This window comes from Calidris pugnax, unplaced genomic scaffold (assembly GCF_001431845.1).
Source record: "Calidris pugnax isolate Ruff unplaced genomic scaffold, ASM143184v1 scaffold189, whole genome shotgun sequence".
Classification (NCBI taxonomy): Eukaryota; Metazoa; Chordata; class Aves; order Charadriiformes; family Scolopacidae; genus Calidris; species Calidris pugnax.
The window spans coordinates 10,918-34,537 of record NW_015091069.1 but is presented as its reverse complement, the minus strand read 5'-3'; the positions used below and the strand labels follow the sequence as shown (position 1 = coordinate 34,537).

The 23,620-nt window shown below is 38.2% G+C and overlaps 1 protein-coding gene across 1 annotated transcript in view; it reads right to left on the bottom strand.

The window, feature by feature from the left end:
- The window catches only part of ARFGAP3 (ADP ribosylation factor GTPase activating protein 3), a 40,193-nt gene that overhangs the window by 16,273 nt on the left and 300 nt on the right, over positions 1 to 23,620 (bottom strand). The window contains exons 2-11 of the mRNA XM_014957045.1: positions 18,026 to 18,144; positions 16,702 to 16,774; positions 13,735 to 13,866; positions 11,693 to 11,776; positions 9,233 to 9,314; positions 8,787 to 8,843; positions 5,068 to 5,114; positions 2,791 to 2,936; positions 1,988 to 2,113; positions 776 to 898 (exon numbers count right to left, since the gene is read on the bottom strand). Coding sequence (XP_014812531.1) covers positions 776 to 898; positions 1,988 to 2,113; positions 2,791 to 2,936; positions 5,068 to 5,114; positions 8,787 to 8,843; positions 9,233 to 9,314; positions 11,693 to 11,776; positions 13,735 to 13,866; positions 16,702 to 16,774; positions 18,026 to 18,144 — 989 coding nt within the window. The remainder of the gene's footprint in view (positions 1 to 775; positions 899 to 1,987; positions 2,114 to 2,790; positions 2,937 to 5,067; positions 5,115 to 8,786; positions 8,844 to 9,232; positions 9,315 to 11,692; positions 11,777 to 13,734; positions 13,867 to 16,701; positions 16,775 to 18,025; positions 18,145 to 23,620) is intronic.

Below are 23,620 nucleotides of genomic sequence, written 5' to 3'. Positions count from 1 at the left end.
TTCTCCCTCCCAACAGCAGTATTTTATAATTTGTTTTGCATTCATACTCTGATCAAAAATTCATCAATTATTTTTTGCTCAAATTTTATGTTCATATACATAAAATTCTATCAAATAAGACTGCACACATCTACACGATATATCCAACACAAAATACCTCAAGAAGATTTAAGTATTTGACATGCATATAGTTATAAGAGTGATGCAATTATAGCGTATCTAGTATCAGACTTCGATACTTGTTTTATTTTAAAATGAAAGTTGAAGACAGAATCACAAGTCATTCTAACAAAAAAATCCACTTAAAATGAAAGTTGAAGACAGAATCACAAGAACGAACAAAAGTCATTCTAACAAAAAAGTCCACTGGTACTGAGGGATATGGTGTAGGGGAGGACTATGTAGAGTAGGGTAGATGGTTGGACTCAATGATCCCAAGGGTCTCTTCCAACCTGAATGATTCTATGATTCTATGAATTGTCTGGCCAAGTAGAGACTAGACCGTTAACAAGACAAAACCTATAAACACGTAATTCAGACTACTTCCTCCTCACAAGAAGTAACTCGTCTTTATAAATACATCTGCCATCAAGGTAAGGTCAACTATTTCACAACTTTTCTGATTGAGCTGTCCCCTGAAAATATGCTAGGTGTGTAAACATGTTGAATTATCTTGTGTTTTCATCTTTAAGTTGAAATACATTGTGTATATTTGAAAAAGTTAGATGTATTATATATTTCTACAGCCAGTCAAAATAAAAAGCTTATACAATACCGTGAACTAGAAGAGAAATACAAGTCATCTACATCATCGGTGTATTTTTTCTTCGGCTTTGTAATTGCAGGCGTTTCCTGCTCTATTGTTTGCATATTTGAGGTGACTGAGTGCGAAATGCCACTGGGGACAGGAAGAAAATAAGTATGTAAACAGATGACAAAGCTCACACCCTAAAAAGAAAAGAAATGAAAGCCCAAATCTAGTTTCTGAAGCTTGCTGATAAAGCCCAAGCCATACAAACATTTAAGAAGAAAGGAGGAGGGGAAAAAGCACCAAAAACAACAAAAAAAAGCCCTGGAAAACTGAACAGTAGTTTTCTGAAGTAGTGACAGGACTTCTGAACACACAGACCATTCCAGAAATTGGAAAACACAGCAACGTGGCTTTTTCAGAGTTTTGGCTTGTAAAAGACAGACTATACTTAAGTTGGTACTATTCCTCGAAAACATCTTGGCTACCTTCCCCGCAGTCAGCTAATGGAGGCAAACACCTTACAAACATCCTACAATTTAGGTTAACGTCTGTCTGGCAGGTCAGAATGTCAGAAGCAATCCTGTCCCTTCCTCCTGACAGATAATAGATTCTTTGATGATACTGTTTAAGTTTCCGTAACACGCTTCAGGATATTTTTTCATCTCCTAAGTAAAATGAAGGATAACTGCATAAAGCCATAAATACAGTTTCTTGAACTTCACATACCTTCTGTTGCTGCCAAACCCCATGCCAAGTCTCTCCAATTCACTTTTCTTCTTACCAGATAGATTTAACTTGTCTTCTTTTGTTTTAATATCAAGATCTCTGTAGGCCAACCGCAAAGATGACACGCTAGAACAAAACATAGTTAACATATAGCTGTAAAATGCTACACTGATCATCTCGTCCAGTAATACTGGTAGAAAATTAACAATATATATTGTAGCACTGTATTTTTTATGTTCCGCGTTAATTGAAAATATTCGCTATCAATAGGATTAAATTCCAACTGTAACGATGGGATACTTAAATTACTCCCTGCCTCTTACCAAGTAAGTACAAATAAAGCTGAATATTTGTATATTAGAAAGATTGTTTTTAAATAGTATTCAGTTCACCAAAACAAAATGAACTAGGTAACTGGCACGGGGTAAAGTAAGTTCAAAAGGCAGGAGTCTTCTGTGGTAATACTTTAATTTAACATATTTTAGATTTATTTCACATTTTTTCACATACCTTCTGTTGCTGCCAAACCCCATGCCAAGTCTCTCCAATTCACTTTTCTTCTTACCAGATAGATTTAACTTGTCTTCTTTTGTTTTAATATCAAGATCTCTGTAGGCCAACCGCAAAGATGACACGCTAGAACAAAACATAGTTAACATATAGCTGTAAAATGCTACACTGATCATCTCGTCCAGTAATACTGGTAGAAAATTAACAATATATATTGTAGCACTGTATTTTTTATGTTCCGCGTTAATTGAAAATATTCGCTATCAATAGGATTAAATTCCAACTGTAACGATGGGATACTTAAATTACTCCCTGCCTCTTACCAAGTAAGTACAAATAAAGCTGAATATTTGTATATTAGAAAGATTGTTTTTAAATAGTATTCAGTTCACCAAAACAAAATGAACTAGGTAACTGGCACGGGGTAAAGTAAGTTCAAAAGGCAAGAGTCTTCTGTGGTAATACTTTAATTTCACGTATTTTAGATTTATTTCACATTTCTCCATATGTATCAATAGAACGTCTCTTTATTTTCTGTGCTAAATAACACCAACATTGCTTTTAAAGATAGCATTGGGCTATTTCTACAGTAAATCATCAACTGTAGAAATATATATTTAATGGTCAAAAAAACGGCAACGGGGGAATTACTATTTGGCCTACCTCATCCACATTTGGATTTTTTTTTTTAAAGCAATAATTGACGTTTTATCTACATGGGCTAGTCTCTGGTAGTATGTAAAATGCTGACAATTATGTCATTAACATGAAATTAGGCTTCATGTTTTACCGTTCATACTTACAGTGGCGTTTCCTTCTCCGTTGTCTTACTGCTATGAAGATCCTCTTGTTCCTTCATTTTATCTACAGCTTGTGCCTGTTTTTCAATCTCATTAAAGCTTTGGCTGCTCACTTTTTGTGCCCCCAAACCACCTTTTTTGGCACCGAGCTTGATTTATTAAAAAACAAAACAAAAAAAGACCCAACATTATAACTTAACAGTCAACTCTGAAAGCAATAGCAAACACTGCACTCTGTTCCGGGAGCATATGGAAACAGCAATGAAAATTTGGGGCAGAGAAAACATTTTTTTCATGTTTTGACCTTCTACTTTTGATGCATCTTACCAGTAAGTCTTACAAAACTAGTTAGCTCTGCAGTCAAACATCCCAGGGAAATGAAACTGTTATAGTTTTAATTGTTCAGAGCTTGGCATTGTCAAATAAATGTTGCAATATGTAGCACAACTTTAGTTTCCCAATATTACTTTTGTTGCACAGGAATAACATAATAAAATTCGTTGCAATGGAACTGTTTGATGCTCATTCACTTAATGCAAAATTTGTATTTAGAAGTGACAAAGATTCTTCAGTTCTCACTGGCAAGTGCTAGTGTGTTGTCTTAAGATTATGTATTGATCATATTGTCAATAAATGTGTACGTAGGTATTTACTGATTAATGGTAGAAGAACAATATACAAGTTTTCTATATACATGTATTGCCTTCACATGTGATAAAGCATGGTAAACTTTTTTTTAGACAAACACATCAGCTGAGAGGTTCCAGTTTTGCACTAATTCTTTTAAAATAATTCTATTTCTAGTTCGTATTACTTCAGTGCAGGCATACATTTTCTTTCATTCATCAAAGATTTTAAAAACACTTAATACTACAAATATGAATAGATACAATGATGCTGATTCAGATGGTGGCAACAGCACTCGAACTGCTGTTCTCAGTCTCCCATGTGTTTAATTCCTTGTCTGTAACATTCTTTGGCCATATTCTTTTTCACAGTACTTATATTTTAACCTTCTAACACTTTAGTTTTTGCATAAAAGTTCTGGCCTACATACACCTGGTTTTAGGCTCTGAAGCTACAGTTCACAAACTGCACGTGCCCTGTAAGCCCAGTTATGTTGTTCTTACTGTAAGCAAACATATCTGCATAAACCATTTAAAATAAGAAATTCCTCTTGCATATTAGGGCCCTCTAGTGGGAGTAAGAAATAATAGGTTTCAATCTAAATTAATCTGCTCCAATAAACCTTCAAAATCTTTTGCCATAGAATAGCCCAGACTGAAAAGAAGTTACTCCATGTAACATATTGTCACCCTAAGAGCCTAATATTAGGGCTATTTTCTTTGGCCTCAGGAACCATACATTCAAAACCTAGTTTTTTCTAGCTAACTTGAGCTGTCTTGCTCAGATTTCAGGTTTCTTGAAACAGGACTCTGAGATACTCTACTCTCCTCATGCCTCCTTTACAGAGACCAGATGCCAAAGAAAGTGCTAAGACCCCATCCAGAAACAAGTCTGTAAACTATCTTGAATTGAATGCAGCTGCAAGTTATCTATAAATACAACCAAATACCATACTGCTGTGTGGTGAGATGAGGACTCTCTCAGAAATACATACTCGAATGTCTCAAACTCACCTTATATTGACAGATTTATGCCACACGTGCTCAATATGCAAGCATGGTATAAGAGCACTCAGAAGTGCTATTGGAACTCCCTCTGCTTTCAGGATTTGCTACAAAAGGATTTTAATGACAAGTAACTTAGGTGAAAGACTGAAGAAGCCCTGCAACCCAGTAAAAGCAAGTGAGAAGAAAGGTTACAGGGCATTAGGGGAGCTGCAGGGACAATGGTAGTGAAAAGAACATTTGACATTTTTATTTTACTCATTTTTTTAAAAAGATATCACCTGCTGTTCAGGTCCAGACAGCACAGAGAAAATGACACTCAAATATACACGTAGAAGTCTAGACAGTTTGATGAGCTACATAAGTGTGAACAGAATTTGTCTGAGGTCAGAAAACAATCCACAGATCTGAAGTACTCTACTACATAATAACAGTAACCTGTCAGACAAATTCATTTTAACAATAATCCATTTTCAAACAGACCATTGGCTGCTTTGATATACAAACAGTTTTCAATTCCATTTTAGTTTCATATATGATTCAAGTACTGTTTAGTGCTAACTTACATGATACATTTCCATATTGCAATCTACGTATTTCCAGAGATCTATAATGCAGATAAAAATATGCATTATTTCTATACACTTACCCCCTTTTTAGCTTGATTTGGCTTCTTTTTTATGAAGGTGGTGTTCTCTGCAAGGATGAAAGGTGCATTACTTGACATACAATTTTATTAATTCCAGAACTGCAGAAGATCATTTCCACAATATCAGCCTCGGTATAGTTTTTGGAATTTATTTTAATGCCTTGAACTATTAAAGTTTCTTCACCAAGAGACCGAGATGCTAAACTGAGTTACAGGGAACAGAGCCGTGAATATCTCCAAGAAAACATGGGAAACTGCATCTGATGGAGGATACAGTATCTCGCAAATACAAAGTAGTAATAAAATTACTGCTGTTTTCAGCTGTAGATACCTACTTTTATACAGAACAAGAATGCAGTAATCGCTATTCTGAACCAGACTAGAGCCACCTGATCCCACAACATTTCTAAGATAAATTGTTTCCTGGATGGAAAAGTATTGGCTACGTTTAAAACCACTGATGATACACGTAAAACATACCTGTATCATTATAAGGAAAATTGCAAACGTTAACAGAGGTGGCAACATGCTCTCTACATTGAATAGATTTGCTCAATTGCCTAAGTACAGTAGTGGGAGTGTTACCTGAAATAAAAGCTCTCAAAACCAGAAGTAGTTTAGAGAGGAGATATAGTTTATTCGACGTCGAGGGCTAGGTGGAAATACACAAATCTAACACACCTTACCGGGGATATTCACCTGTTATTTAGACACAAAAGGTTCTAATAATCCTGCGTGCCTAATACTAAACTTCACCTCTGCTTACATATTCATTAGGATGACCTAATAACCCTTTTGCACATGCGTATTAGATTTTGCTGCGTCTGCAAAACACTTCTGCACAGGCATGAGCTTCTCTGTGGATTCCTAATATTATCCTTCTAAGGTATTATCTGAGGATGATAAGGATGTTCCTTGAAGTAGCCACAACTCTTTCCTCATTCACATAGGAGTGCATACTTTGACATATAAAAGAACCTTTAGGTGATTAACTACTTCTTGTTATCCCATCCCAGAAGTGATTAACTACTTCTGGCTTTCTCCTCATTATCATTACTTGGAACATCTGCTTGGACATTAACCTTTTTCTACAATTTATGTCAGCACAGTAAGAAGGTTAGTAGGAAGCAAACAACATTTTAGTTAGCATATGGTTATAAAGAAAGCAGAGGCCTGTCTTTGGTAACAGGAGTCTATGTATAAAGTTTGAAAGTTCCAGTCCTAATGCTTCATCTTAAATATCAAAACACAGAAAGGAAACAAATTTACATTCTGCTCTGCATGAAATTTGACTCAACTCCTAATCGTGGTATTTTTAATGAAACCCTAATAGGACTCACTACGTTCTGTAAGGCACTGTATTATGCATTCTTGACAGCTACCATGAGTCAGGGTAAATCTCCCACAAGTGAAAGTTTTCAACCGACAACTCCTATTGAATGCTTATATACACAGAAAAACTGGTTTGAGCTGAAATGTAGTTTGAAACAGGCTGTCAGAGAGGACTTGTAAACACAGACTGAGAGAAGCAGCCTTGGGGAAGCATGAAACAATGGTGCGAGATGAAGGGGAGGGGGAGGAGGCACACTGAGCCTTCCTGAGCAATGTCTCAAACGCTCCCAAATGCCAGGCCTTCTGCTCAAAAAAACCTGGGAAGGCTAACACCTGCTTATCTCTTGTCTGACCCGTGCGGGAGGCCTGAAGAGCACAAGATGTGCCCGGGGGCATCTGGAGGAGGAAGCCCTACGGAGACAGGGCAGCTGCTTTTCCTCAGCAAGGACAAGAGAACAGTAACCTGCTTTGTTCTTTGTTTCTTCAAAAGGCTACTGTGGCCCGTGAATGATCCTCATTATCCGCAAAATGCATGTTAAAGTTGACACTCCTGCAGATGCTAATGAAGATTATGGAGATCCTGCTAAACATATATAACTATGGCACTCAGTTCTCTCCACCCAAATCGTGCTACACCTTGGGGGGGTGGGGTGGGGGTGTGAAGAAAACTGAAATGAAACTGCCCTGTAGCAGTGAGGCAGATCGTACTGATAAGACAAACATAAAAGGGGAAAATAAGTGTCACTGCAGGGGGATACACCGAAGAGCACTCCTACACCCCCATCCCACCACCAGTTGACTGGACCAACGCTGGAACCAGGATCAAGTGATCTCTTTATCTCTCCCTCTCTCATTCTGTCTCTCCTTCCCTATCCCTCTGTTTCTTTTTCTTTTCTCTTTTCTTTTGAATTTAAGTAAGTAACACCTTTGAATTTAAGTAAGGCACACCTTATCACTCGCCTTAATTCACTGTCTATCTGTTGTTAAGTACTGCTTGCCATAATTTGTTGTGTATCTGTTGCTAAGTAACACAAGGAGTCCCTTACCCGCTTGCCATAATTTGTTGTATACCTAATCAAATATAGTGGACCTAGTTATGACCTGTATTAATCACTGTGGGAACCTAATAAACGTTTGCATGTGGACCTTGAGAGTTGTGTGACTTCAGTCACGCTAGGGATTTGTGAATCTGAGTCACCTACTACCCCCCTGACACAGGCATACACAGAACAGAGATTCTTCAGGTAAGACAGAACTTGTGATGCCCAAAAGAAACAAGAAAAGTACGTGTTAAAGATACAATTGAGAAAAACAGGAAGTGTATGCAATTAACTCTTTTTCCCAGTATCCAGCTCCCCCCAAAAACCCCAACCTAACAAAGAAACAACAAAACATAAACAAATTACCAAACCCAACCAGGTGATGAAGACTGTACCTTCCTGAAGCACCGAGTTAGTCCAGTCACCATTTCTTTACTACCTCCGTGCCGCTTAGAATCAACACTTATCCTCAGAAACTGGCTCCTGCAGGATGTTCTGGTTACAGCATAACAGTTTTTGTATACTCCTCTATCGGTGTTACTGTTATTGTTTCCCGTTCCCTTTGCTGTTCTGTTATACTGCCTTTGTCCTAACCCACAAGTTTTACCATTTTCTTCCAATTCTCCTCTCGCGGCCAGGCCCTGGGAGGAGGGGGGCCCAAGAGAGTGGCTGCCACGTGGCTCTTTCTTGCCATCTGAGACTAAACCACAACACAGGATGATCCTCAAAATTACAAATCACTGACATATGTTATTCTATTCTATTTTCCTCAACTTTTTTTTTTTTTTTTAACCTACTTGTCGTATAATACAATCTTCAGTGTTAATTAAATTAAGACTCTGGACACTGAAGATACCATATTAGAAATACAAAATTCTTCCAGTCTAAATTTTTATGCTCAGTTTCCTGAAAAGGGAGCAAACCCTACATCTAGATAGAAAGACTGACCTGTTAGTAAAAGATGTGTTTGCCTAACATAAAAAACAGGCCATTAGTCACAACACAATGCTCTATTCCACCTGGGTGCTTTAAATGCAGAACTTAAAGCAGCCTAACAGGAGGTGTAAAACATTAATGGCCACCTTTATGAGGTATGATACCTGTTGCTTTTAAATTCATCAGGTCAGCTAAGATAGATAAAACCAGAACAATGCTGACTAATATTAATTTCCTCAGAATACACTGTTTAAAAGAAGAAGCTGTAATACAAATTCAGAGGTTTCAACTAACTCATGCAGACCAATACTAAAGTAAGTATTTCACATCTCTTTCCAGTCACACATTCTCTGTACAAATGAATATTTAAGTACTCTATACTGGTTGCTATCTTCTGCTTACAATCATTACCTAATGCAGCTTTTGGTGATACACTAAGGCAATCAACACTTGGTCCATGTTCTGGTCCTAAAACATAATGAATAACAAGGGTAAGGATATCAGAAGGCTCTTGAGAATGCTTAAAATTCAGTTCACTTAGGGTACTGTTTGATACATCTAGCAAAACGTGTTATTTCTATCACAGCTTTACCAGTTACTAAAGGAGCAACAGGCACCCAAAGATTGATCTGAAGTCTTTTGAATCAAATTTTAATTTGTATTTCTATTAAACATTATTAGAGGCACACACAGTCCCACACATTCTAGTATAACCCATCTAAAAAGTCCTTCATCTCCCAAATTCTTGCATTACTAGCATGGTTACAGTATTTTACTATTAGAGCAGGGAACAAAGAGTCTAAACAAAGATACTACCAGAAAATTGCAGCTTATTGTTAACAAAGAATCAGTCATACCTTCATGGCATTCTGGAATATTTTCTGAAGTATTCTTCTGTACAGAAACTGGCTCTGATAACACCCAGTCTGTATTCTTTGCCTTGAAAAAGATTACAAAAATCAAAAGTGCTCACGAAACAGAATACAGTAAATAAATATAAACATGGTGTTCAAAGACTGCCTGAGCATCACTGACTAGTTAATACTAGATCCTTATCATTACAGCTTCTAGGTTTAAAGCCCGTTCTCAGGAGGGCAGTTATTAACATTACAAGAAATGCCTACCTTTATTAAAAGCAAGATGGTTTCAAACCACTCCTGAGCACCTACATTTCCTTCTCAGGAATTTCAGTATGTTTACCATCCAAAAAAATTACTGGCATTTTAGTTGTGGCTTAGACTTATTTATTGTATGCTGGCTATTAATTGTCTTTATTCATAATGGCAATATAGTATAGGAAATCTGGATCATTTCTTTATTAGGAGAGATGGGGAGGGACTCTTTATCAGGGAGTGCAGTAATAGGACGAGGGGAAACGGTTTTAAATGGGAAGAGGGGAGATTTAGATGAGATACCAGAAAGAAATTCTTTACTGTGAGGGTGGTGAGACACTGGAACAGGTTGCCCAGGGAAGCTGTGGCTGCCCCATCCCTGGAGGGGTTCAAGGCCAGGCTGGATGGGGCTTGGAGCAACCTGGTCTGGTGGGAGGTGTCCCTGCCCAGGGCAGGGGGGTTGGAACTCCATGATCTTTAAGGTCCCTTCCAAACCATTCTATGATTTACATATAATCACCAAGCCTTCTCCCCACATTAAGCTCTTGCACTTCCAGTGTTCTAACACCTATTTTGTGATTGTGAGCAGTCTTCCCAGGTCTTCCTGATGAGACCTCCCGTTTCTCTCAGACACATCCTCCTCAACAGGCAGGTTTGTGACCTGGCCACAATGATATCAGCTTATTATTATCTTTTCCACCAGTGCTGTACCACTAACAGTTCATGCTTATTCTTCCCTAAAACCTCAATCTCTCTCAAAACATGCATACCCAAATAACCTCTTGCCCTGAGTTACACAGACCTCCTACCCTCCTGCCTTTGCAGCTACCTGAAAAGTAGTTTACTGTGAAAATTCACTTTATCCTACCCATACATTCTTTTAAGAGGGTTTGTATCAAGTTCCTACTTCTTGTCCTTAACCACAAAAATATTTACAATGCTTTTCTGCCTAAAGATCTTTCTCTTTAGTTTGCCTCAGTTTATGCTCTTCCCACTCAACTGCAAGCGTTCTTCCAAGTTGCCTTTGCAAACAGAAATATACCATTTATTTCTTTACTCTCAGGACAGATGATCTTCCGGTAAAGAAACTTGACTGGAATTCACAATAACTGAATTTTTATTTTTTTTTGTCTTTGCAATGAGCATTTCTACAACAATGCAGCAAGCTCCCCAGTCTGTTAAATGTAAATATTATTTCACTTTTTCAAAGACATTAAAATACTGGCTGTAGTAGAAGTTACTAAAATAAAATAAATAGGAAAAAGGCTCAATTTCCCTTTAAAATGCACCATTTTTGAAACCTCACAAATAGAACAAAAAAGTTACATTTTGAAACGCCACAACTGAATAACCAAAAGGAAAAAAAGAATGACAGGAGAATTAACATGCGTATGAATTGGTGAGTTTTCACAACAAGGGCTAATCTGATATACCCAACCTCTTTAAACTCTTCTCTACCCCAAAATACACCTCATGATAATACTTGTGTTTTAGGTGTTCACAGACGGCAAGTGTACCAGAAAACAATTATAGCAGAACGCTTAATATCGAGTAGCAGAACAGTTAATATTGTTGCAATATTTAGGAATACAAGATGTAGCAATAATCGTTCTAAGTTGAAGATTACAATTGCTGAAGTTGTTTTCACTGGTATTTTTCAAATACCAGACTCAAGAGAGTCTCTGAAGTAACAACCTTGTGCAATAAACACACCATCCACCACCTTAAGGAGGCAGGATCGAATAAACAAAAAACAACAGTAGCAATACCTTCAGAAAGTTACGTTAACATTTTCAAAGAGGCTGTAAGTATTTTGGAGAAAGAAAAAAAGCTTCTGCTTAGCAAAAGTTTTAAGAACTGTTCAACATTACTGATTAAAACCCAAAGTTATCATGTAGTATATTTAAATTAGAGCACTCCCAAGTGAGGAATCATGAGCCCAATTGGAATTGTAAGCCTACAAAAAAAATACAGTTTCATTCCACATTTAGCTATTATTTGGGTCATTCTAAATTATCACCTTAGAAAGTGGTTCACATCCAGAAAGAATTTTGAGACCCACAGAAAGAAAAGCAAGTTAATGTTAAACCACTGACTTCCCCTTTCTTGATAAGGTTTTCTTTCAGGGTTTAATGTTCATCATAGATCCACAGTTAACCTAAGTGTTTAGAAAGCTAACAATAACTAAATACAGGTAATCTATACCTTGGGAGAAACATGGGATGCAAAAAAATCTTCCTCTTTGTTTTGAGGTGACACAGGTGGCGTTCCACATCCATCTGTCCACAGCTAGAATTAAAAGAGAACAAGAATTTTACAGGACAATTACATTAATATATTTTTTTCAAATTCACTAATCTTCAAATAACTCTTTTTTTTCAGATTAAAAAAATTATTGAATTTTTTTCCTGCTACATAATTTCTCCTTACAAATTTATTCAAGCTTGATATACGACACTCCATTACATTTCATACTTTGATGGATAGATTAGAAAAACCCTAAGCTTTCTTGCTTTTCTTTTAGTTCCCACTCATCTGATCAACTTCAAGTGAATCACAGACTTTAACAAGCTGAATTAAACAATCAAAACATGTTTTCTGTGTATGTTAAAGATAACTTTGTAAAACTCATTTAACACCTCAGCAAAGTAATTCTGCATACTTTGCTAATAACTTCTTCCTGTCAGCAACCTAACAATGTTCTGACAGCATGCATGAACCATTTCAGCATTTTTCATGGTGAACAGCAAGTTCAGGACATACACAAGTCGCTATTTTTTCAAATATTATTTCTGTAGGCAAAAAAGCAAACCCACACATTTACCTGTTCAAATCAAATCCCATTAAAATCACAAATATTTTGTAGTAAATTCTATTAGCACTTTTACATTTTTACATGCTGTACTTCTCAATAACAATTCAGTTCCAGATAAGCTAAAACAAAAACACTATACAGTTCATGGAGAAGTGCTGATATTTTTGTTATGCAATTCCACCAATACAATTTTGGAGCACGCTCGCAAACAAATAAGTTTCCGTTTTGAAGAAGTTTCTGCCTACAACTCCTATAAGTTACTGCAAACGTTAAAATGAATGTTTCAAATAACCCAGAAATGATCCTGAATTCTCCACTTAGAGCTCTCTCCCAATATTCTTTTTCCCAACAAATAGGATAGAAATATATGCGGTTGGAAGTGACCTCTGGAGATCACCTAGTCCAACCCCCCTGCCGGAGCAGGTCTACTTAGAGCAGGTTGCACAGAAACTTGTCCAGGTGGGTTTTGAATGTCTCCAGAGAAGGAGACTCCACCACCTCCCTGGGCAGCCTATTCCAGTGCTCTACTACTCTCACAGGAAAGAAGTTCTTCCTCATGTTCAGGTGAAACTTCTTATATTCAAGTTTCTGCCTATTTTCTTTTGTCCTGTCACTGGGCACCACTGAGAAAAGACCAGCCCCGTCCTCTTGACACCCCCCCTTTAAGTATTTATAGGTGTTGAACAGATCCCCCCTCAGCCTTCTCTTCTCAAGACTAAACAGACCCAAGTCCCTCAGCCTCTCCTCGTAAGGGAGATGCTCCAGGCCCCTCATCATCTTTGTAGTCCTCTGCTGTCCCCTCTCCAGCAGTTCCCTGTCCTTCTGGAACTGGGGAGCCCAGAACTGGACCCAGTGCTCCAGATGGGGCCTCCCCAGGGCAGAGCAGAGGAGCAGGATGACCTCTCTCTACCTGCTGGTCACGCTCTTCCTGATGCCCCCCAGGATGCCATTGGCCTTCTTGGCCACAAGGGCCCATTGCTGGCTCATGGTCATCCTGTTGTCCACCAGGACTCCCAGGTCTTTCTCCTCAGAGCTGCTCTCCAGCAGATCACCCCCAACCTGTCCTGGTGCAGGGGGTTATTCCTCCCCAGGTGCAGCACCCTGCACTTGCCCTTGTTAAATTTCATTAGGTTTCTCTTGGCCCAGCTCTCCAGCCTGTCCAGGTCTCGCTGGATGGCAGCACAGCCTTCTGGGGTGACAGTCACCCCTCATAGTTTTGTGTCATCAGCAAACTTGCTGAGGGTAAAGATCAAACTTGCTGAGGTAAGCTACAAATAGTTTAATCCCCAACTTTCCTTTTCCCTGCAATGTGTATCAGTACCTCGCAAGGACAGATAATATTTTGCATTACTAATTAGAAACTTAAAATTACTCTAGGGGGAAAGAGAAAGTTTTTCAGAAATCTTAATGACACAGGACACACACTACTCACATCAGTACCATGCTTTCTTGTTGCCTGTGTTGCAAGAGATTTAATCTTCTCCTTGTACAGCTGAGCACCACGACTGTTATACTTTGCATTGGTATCATTTGTTGTGCATCCATGTTGATGGAAAAAAGCAAACTATGAAGGAAAACACCGAAAATGCTATGAGAAACAGGTTAAAAAAATAACGCCATTTAACATAAAACTGTATCACAATGCAGCAAAAAAAAAATAACACCATTTAACATAAAACTGTATCACCCTGCTCCTCTACCTAAATCCAATTTTTTAATTTATGAAGTCTACGTAGATCTCCAAAATAAAAAGAAAACTCCGTTCTGGCAACCTCTTTATGTATAAATAAAACAACAGAAAACCCAAATACATTAGTGGGATGTTTTAAGGGCATATACAAATTCAAACTTGCCATTGTACACAAAGAACCCTAGTTCTGAAATTAAGTGTAGAAAGGAAGAGGCAAAATTGATTGCCAATACCTGTGCTTCAAAGGACATTCCTAAAATTCTAAAAGGCATTGCTTGGCTTCATCTCTAGCATGCTAGAGAGAACAATGTATGTTCAATAGCATCAAAATGCCTGTATAAAAATGGTCTTCCTTCAAAAGAAAAGTGTGTGTATGCATATACATACGTATTCATATATATTTATATGCTTGCGTGTGTATATGAAAATATAAATATGTAAATGAAAAAAATTATTCTGATTTAGGGTCTTAAAACAAAAGCAAATCAATCCATTTATATCAGAATTCCACATTTGTCAGTACCTAAAATTGACTAGCAAGTCATACCATACCATATGTTCTTGCATGGAAGAACATCTCAGACTATTACACTAAAACATAGTAAGTTTCCAGCAGGGTAAGCAAGTCTAGATAACCTGAGGTTATGACCTCATATGCTGCAATTGCAAAGCATAAATCTAGTATACAAGTACTTCATATAAAAATTTAGCAACAACCATGCAGGAGAAAGATAAGGCCAGTCAACATCGGTGATTATGACAGAATCAGTCATAAACATCACAGATGCCACAAAGATTGTGCATTTTTGCATTTAAATATATACACACCTATGAACTTAATATTCAGAGCTTTTTTTTTTCTTTAAACTCTTAATTCCAATCATTATAGAGCTTTACTCTGAAAACAAAAGGAACTAAGAACACTTCAGATTTTCTAGCAAGGTATACATAGCTACAAAGCTCAGGACAGCTGTTAGCCAAGATTCAGCATCATCAGGGAGTTACAGAATACAAATGATCAATGTTAATCTGAGAGTGCTTCTTAACAGTAGTTAGAAAAAACAGAATTTAGCCTTTAATTTGAGCAAAAAGGGAATGTTGTTGTTGGTTGTTTTTTTGAAGGTAATTGGAAGAAAAACATTAATTTTATTTTTTTTAATGTCCAGACAATTTTCTAAACTGACCTTTAAAGTTTCAGATATAAATCTTCCTAGGCAATCCAAAACAGGCCTTTGTGAATTTGAGGTATTTGAGGGGTGGCTGTGGGTATACTATACCTCTTGGTATAATGTATGATAGGAAACAGTGACATTCAAGATAAAAATTCATAAAATTCAATAATAAAGGTTTACTCTTATTCTACTGGTAATATGCTTTCTAAGATTAACTGAAGTATACTTTTCAAACTTTGCAATCTCGTATTTCCAGCTGCCTTAAACCCTTTGAATAGCAATGTTTATAAAGTTTAACCAAAGCTTTTAGGTCTTTGGCTAAAAAAAGACAATATTTTTCATGCAAAATCTCCCTCTTCTGATTAGTCAAATCTGTGATTTTTATGTACTAAGCGGCATAAAAGAAACTCAATGAGTAAATTCACATAACAGCAGTGTTAATAGAGAAAGGAGTAACTTAGAAAGGACAGGCAGAAGACACCATACAACTGCTCAGATCTGTAAGCCAGAGACATGGACTGCTGAATGCCTAATTCAAAGAAAAAGGTTTGATTGAAAATGCAGAAATGGAAGATAAATAATAATGATCCTGAATTCATAATTTTTGTAAGAAAATTAAAAAACCAGCAGACTATTAAAGTGTTAGACTTAAGCTGATTGTCAGGAAAGTTGTTAAGAAAAAGCCTACGGAAAGCAAGTTTGAATGAACTTTCTTAAAGATACGACATTAAAAGACAAAGCACAAATGAAGATAGATAGGAGTAAACATTCAGGTAATTAGAAGAAAAGTAGAAATTGCCTAGGGAAGTTGCATGTTTCCCCACTATGCTTCCCTAAATTGACACCACAATCTCAGTTATTGGTGGTCAGTCTTTGAAAAAACCTGGGAAAACAGGCAAGATTCCGAAAATGTTGACAAAGGAAAAGATCCTCTTTTATAAAGGAGACTGAGAACAATACAGCAGCCAACATAACTTCAATGTACAAAAAAAATATTGTGTAACAAGCTTATTTGTAAGTACATAAAAAATCAAGTTGAAAGTAACAGCCCATATGAATTGGCCCAAACCAAAACACTATTTCCTCTCTGACAGCATAGCATGTCTTATCTTGACTTCAGCTGTACCTCAGGTATAAGTCAAATCTTTACTTCAGTGATGTGATTTTTGGCATGATATTTTCAGAAACCATGTAAGGAAACGTGGTCACAGGAGGATGCCCATAAGCTAGGTTTACAGGCTGTTGGAAAGCCATCTTTCAGCAGTTGTCAATGTTTCTGTGTTAAATTAGAGATGTATTGACAAGGAATTTGATCTGGCCTTTTCAGTGATTTTTATTAATGACTTGTAAGAAAAAAATACCAAGATGGAAAAGTTGCAAGAAGTATGGAAAAACAGGAGGAGGAAAAACAAAAAAAAAGGAGAGAAATGAACTGGAAAAATAAAAATATTCCCAAGATGTGAGCCAACAGGGACAGACAATAGCTTCCAAGCCTAACAAGCTTGTATGTGCAAAGCAAGTACTCAGGAGTACATACAGCATTCGCATTTCCTCCAACTTGCATGCATCTCAGCTGAAACCAAGACCAATTGGAATCCAGTTCTGTAGATCTAAACAGAAGGAAACATTTTTAATGTTATCTCCAAAGCCATTTAAAATCTAAATTTTTTTTGATAAAGTGTTTCTCCCTCCCCTACTCCCCCTTTTTTTTTTGTAAAGTAAAAAGTATGCAGCTATAGAAAAAAAAATTGCAACAATACACAAAGTGAAAAACAATAATAAAGCCATGTAGTTTTCAAACTGTAGAAGCATGAAAAAAAAAAAAGCACCCTCTGGTTGACAGGTTTTCCCTTTTAAAAAGCACCAATAAGATACATTTTCAGGAATCGCATTTGAACTCTGTCAACAGCAGATGACAATCACACGCATGTCATGGACAAACTGGCAATTTGAATGTCAAAACACAACAAAAATTTTGAGCTCAGTGAGTATGAAGACAATTAATACTGTGATCGTTAGGAACAGATTCTTGAGAGGCCTCCTCTAACACTCTTGTACACAGAGAAAAGGCAGCAGAGGAAGAACTTCAGTTGATGGAAAACAACTGCTTTTATCTGCAATTCATATTTGATTGCGCTGCTCTCACTCACTCCAAGCAGAACCTTACATTTCAAACGTGTAATTATTTATCTGGCCAAAAAAAGCCCGCAGGCCATCAGTTAGGATGCTCACCTGAAACGTGACAAGCTCAGGGTAGAGATTTACTGCACCAACTGACTGAGCTCAACGGCTGCCAAAAGGGGTACCCCTTGACTCTACCCCAGTACAAGCACTCAGGTGACACCATCATGAACTACTTCAGGAAGCAAAGCTTGCAAAATGCTATTTAGCTCTCTGAGCAGACTATCTTTCTGATCAATACACTGGAGTACTGCTGAGGACAATTGCTTGCAAAATGCTATTTAGCTCTCTGAGCAGACTATCTTTATGATCAATACACTGAAGGACAATGAACTAATGTTTGCCTCAGTCTTCATTTGGAGGAATGATACAACAATTCAACATACTTACTCTGTTCTTTATTTCATCATTTCAATGCAGAAACAATAATGCACATTTGTTGGCAGATCTAACACAACAAGCAGATAATGGGAATGGGCGCACGGTGCAAATTCTGCTGAGCAATACCTATTTACTCATTTCCCCAGCAGCTATCAGACACATCAAAGCTAATAAAAACATTAAAAAGGCCTGAATCAGTACTTGAGAGAAGAATGGGTTTTCCCCTCTGCGCAGGTATCTGAACAAACACAAACATTAAAAGATGGCATTTTTACTATAAAACTATACAAATTACTTACCGGATGAAACTCAAATGAACACCAAGTGATCGATGCGTCCCTGAACAATCAATACAGAGGAAAACTCCATAGGTTATGCTTGCCCAGCTCGGGTTCTTTGCTCCACAGTCAAAACATACCTTAGAGAAAATAAAGATCAGTAAGAGGATTTGAGCATAGCCGTGTCTTACAGTTGTGCTATAGGTCATGCTAACACCCTTGCAGTGATCAAACTTAAATAACTCATCCTTACAGCATCTGTTGACATGACAACTTTAGATTTATAAAACTAGGATAATATAAAGGGGAGTTACACAATCTGTCCACACTTGTGTATCTTTCCCCTAAATAGACAGGACGATGTGCCTTCTCAGTTTCCAACGATAACCAGTGTACACGGGGACCACCTCTTGAGAAATCATGGGTCAGAGAACCCATCTCAGTCTAGTTCAAGCACACACTTAACACAGTACTTCCAGCACTACTGAATTATCTCCGTGTTTAAGGAGTATTTTCCCAAGGGCAGTCTCTCTTCATGACGTACCAGAGTCTACTCTTTCCTAAAACGTACATGTGACTGCAGTTATCAGCAGCACTGATATTGACACTGTTATCTACTTTCCTATATAGAATCCTTGACCCTTAGAGCAAGCCACTGGTGAAGAAAGCATGCACACTGTGTACTGCCTAGCCAAGTACCCTCCACCAGACATGACTTTGTACGACGTTATCACACGTGAATTTAACTGTCCGTAACATACACCGCCAAAAAGCAAACATGCCCACAATTACTGTATAGACAAAACCAAGATTTTCTTATCCTCTGCCACCACATTAGACTCCGACCATTCAGCCAAAACTACAAGAGGTACCTCTGTAATCTCATATACTTTACAGATCTGCAGACCACAACTTTCGAGTCCTGTTTCAATTATTCCAAATTTTGTACTTCTTTGGCCAAGGAAAGCAAGAACAAAAAAATTATCTGATATGAACGAATTTTCAAATGCAAGGAAGAACACAAATTTAAATAGAAACAGCTATTCCCAGTTAATGCCATGTGCACGCTTTATTTCTGTATAAAAGCACTTAATTATCTGATCAATGTTTTTTCAGTGGTGTTTATAAAAGCTGCAAAGAAGTACTTCTACAGTAAAAGCATCCATGGGTACAGTCAGTGGCATCTCCTAAGAAATAACTCCACAGAGAAACAAACTTCTACACAAAAATCAATGGAGTTCCAATCTGCAACTTTATGCTTTAACATCCTCCAGTAAATCTAACGCATCCTCAGATGGCAAGGGAAGTTCTAGCTATATGCAGAAATAAAAAGAAAAAAAAAGTTTCTCTCTGTTCAGAAGGGGACATAGGGTGCACCCTACAAGCTGACCACAATGTTTCCAGCACCTCCTCCTCAGGCTGGAAAAATAAAAAGTCAAGAAGCCTCCTTGCTAGAATCTCCATTCACATAACTAAAATAGAGATTTTTGTCTCTATTTTTTTTTGGTACAAGACACAGTTAAACAAGATCTGAGTTTGCACTCAAGTTAGCTCACCTATCATTCACTCAAATTAACTTCAAGTACAGGCGCAGGAGCTGTCTGAGGCTAAACTTGTTTTAGTATGGGTCTACTTAAGCTTGAACAGTCCAAATTTATCAAGCACAAGCGAAGTTAACCAGCAGATCCAACACAGGAACATTTTAAGTCTAGCTTCAGTTGGGCTAATGACTGGCAACAAAACCAGAAACCACGGAGGTCACAGTTCCTGCATGTACAAATCCCCTCTTTCTCTCTCAACAGAGATTTAACCTTTACTAATGTTGTCATTTATGTATCCCACGTGGAAACGGGGCCATTCACTGACATATAGCAGCAAGAAGAAATAAGATAAAAGCTACACACAGTGCGTGACAAAAGGAAGAGTTAGAGAGATCACAGGTGGAAGAACGAAATCAATGGAGTGAGGAGAAAAAAGAGTATGCCATATTCACATATGCCATATTCTAAGAAAGCACACAGCCTCAGTAGTCAGAACTCATTGTTTTTGGGGTTTTTTTTCCTAATTCTCTCCATTCTTTGAAGTAGTTGCTTAAAAAGCAACATGAGCCTTGTCTTCATATTAAATTGGCTATTCTCAGCCTTTTCCTTAGAAGGTCAAAAGGCAGATAGGGACAACAAAACAGGAGAAGATTCTGCTTGAAATCAATGCTAACAGAACAGCCCTGGTCTCACTTCTAATACAGGAGAGCAAAGCAGACTTGCAGTCATAAGTCCTGCAGAAATTCCCTGGAGTAAGGATGGAAAACAAGAATCTTGAGTGTCAGTGGGTGGTTAAAAAAAAAAAAATCCCACATGTAAAAAATTTCAGCTATAAACATCACTAAATATTCTCCTCCCCGGTACAATTATAAGCACTTCTTAATTTCAGCATCTTAAAAGTCAATTGCATCACCTTGGAATCTAGCTGCCACATAGCTCAGTATCTTCATTTGTGCAGGCATCTCTATCAGCTATTTACCAGACACCTGTGGAAATTATTCATATGCATAAGAAAAATATAACTTTTAGGATTGTGATGCAAGCAGGAACATTTAATTTTCTTGTGCAAGTAATGTAAGAAGTTATATTTCCATCATGTTATGCAACAGAAACAAAAGCGTATTTCATTAACATTTAGACTCATTGTGCTTACTTTTATCAATTTTTAAAGCGCTTCCCACCACATAAATTTTAACAAGAACAAGGAAAAAAAAATTAAAGCAAATTTCACAGCCACCCTATGAAATTAATTCCATTTTAAAAGCAGATAAACTATATTTTCTGTACTGATTTGGGTACAATTAAAATACCAAAATAATGATAAAAAATTTAAAGGGTATGCTTAAATAATCCATTGCTTTAAAAACACACTTGCATTCTTATTGCTTACTTTGTGTAAAATCATTTCAGGACAGCCTAGATGAAGTAACAGTCCCTTTAATTAGGGGATTGTTTGATTAAGCCTAGATTAAGTAAGAGTCACTTTGAAAAAAGAGAGCAAAAGCCCTAACTGAGATGTTTGTATGGGAGCAAACACAAAGATTTGGCTACAATCCACTCCAAGCAGTCATTAAATCATACAACATCCACTTTGCACAAGATACCTATGTTAAGAAGTACATATATAACATATATTGTTATTGTATATGGAAATGTTTTGGAAGTGTTGCTGTCTTAAAATGACCTAGGTGAAACACGATATGCCACCTACCCTCCAACACACACTGCAAAACCAAAACAGAATGACTGATAAACCACAACACCACGAACAGTTTTCAGCCAGTTCAGATCTCTGATCTGGGTGTCGAAGCAGGGACATGAATCCTAGCATTAATAAAAGAAAGGAAAGAACCAGAGAGAGGAGAATGAAAACCTAACACTTTCATAGGGAAAGATCTATGCCAGATTAAAGATGCTATGAAGCACAGCCTCAGGGTGCAAGTCTTCAAAACAGGTGAGCTTTACAAATGCTCAAATTAACAATAATAAGTAGTTTAAGGACTATGAACATTGTTATTTGTACAAAATACTTATTTAATAATTGTTCGCTAAATGCCATCAGGCATCCCTATATTAGATAATATCCAAAGACACATGGGAACTCAAAGAAAAAAAAAAGCTATTTCTCATGCTTATATAAAGTAAAGATCAAATTACAGATATGTAACTTTCAAGACAACTATTCAAATAGCAGTTTAAACACTATAATCCACAAATTAAAATCACACTTTTTTTAAAATGACAATTATTTTCCTAAGATCACGTGCACTAAGAACTACTGCAGATCACCTAATACAGTGTAAATGTACACGTCTGCTTACAACAGGCAGTCAATAAACCCAGATGCTGCAGAGAAGATACAAGTTTTTCCCAAACTGTATATATAAACAACACAGTTAAAGCTTTCACTACAGAACCTTTCCAATATTCGCACTTTTTTCCTGTGTCTTTCTTTCCATGCAGGAAAGCCCTAAAAATAAAAAGGGCAGACTGCATAGAACACCACATGAGAAAAGAAACAAAACAAGATATAATCAAACACAAGAAGATAAACTGACAGCAGCAACTTTTACTTAAGAGATAGAAGAGCATGGGAGAGTTGTGAGATCTAAGCTGTCGATGTTCCCTGCTTTCCTTCCTCTCTGTCTTTACAGGTCAAAAAGAACATGCTTCACTGCAGTGTTAATAAATTCTCTGCACCTGAGCCATTTCTTTCAAACTGACCTCATCTGAATGGCAGCACACACTGTGCCAATATTGCTTCGCCAACACTGGCGCTAAATTTCTACATAGCACCTGATGTGACAGCAAGGAGAGACAGATATGAGCAACCACAGGTACCACATCCACCTTATTAATTCTAGTCTGGTAACAATGAGTTCAGTACAGGGGAACCGTTCGAGGCACTCCATCCTCAGGCTCTCCACCCTTGCCAGCTACAGGGCAGTACTTTCTGATCCTCTTGTGATCCCAACGCAGGAAAAGCATCACAACAGCTTTAGAGAACTACTCCATCTCTTAGACACGGTGCCAGTGAATTGTCATAAAGCCAATACAACGGAGCGGATGGCACTAAAAAGCCATACAGGAGCACATAGCTGCTGAAGGGAATTCCGTCACCCAATGCTTCTGTCATGTCACCTTGTAGTCTGAGGAACCTTTCCCACTTCACAGCAAGCCACTGCACACCTTCACACACAGTGGATATTAAAAAACCAACAGGGCTCCACAGCACAAAAAAAAACAACCCCAAGGCAGGCACTGAAGCACACTGAAACACTTTCAGTGCTCTAGGTTGTTGCTGTTTTGGAACTTGCTTTTTATTTTTAGCTGAGCTGACTCTCCTTCCAGCAATCCTTACGCACCAGGTACCCCGGAGGAACTGCACTCTCCTAATTAGTCTAGAGGGACGTGTCCCTGCCCAGGGCAGGGGGGTTGGAATGAGATGATCTTTAAGGTCCCTTCCAACTCTAAATCATGATTCAGAGGGCTGGAGCACCTTTCCTATGAAGACAGGCTGAGAGGGCTGGGGTTGTTCAGCCTGGAGAAGAGAAGGCTCCATGAGACCTCATAGCAGCCTCCCAATATCTGAAGGGAGCTACAGGAGAGCTGGGGAGGGACTCTTTGTCAGGGAGTGCAGTGACAGGACAAGGGGGAACGGTTTTAAATTGGAAGAGGGGGGATTTAGATTAGATATTAGGAAGAAATTCTTTGCTGTGAGGGTGGTGAGGCACTGGGACAGGTTGCCCAGAGAAGCTGTGGCTGCCCCATCCCTGGAGGGGTTCAAGGCCAGGCTGGATGGGGCTTGGAGCAACCTGGTCTGGTGGGAGGTGTCCCTGCCCAGGGCAGGGGGGTTGGAACTCAATGATCTTTAAGGTCCCTTCCAACTCTGACCATTCCGTGATTCTATGATTCTACGAATTAAGGGCTTATCCCAGAAGGCCCACGCCGCCGGACCGCTCCCCGAGCCGGCCGAGGGCGAGAAAGGCTCCCCCCGCACCCACAGGGTCGGGTCCCCCCCTCCCTCGGCAGCAGGCACCCGGGCCGGGGCGTGATGGTTGGCGGGCACTCCCTC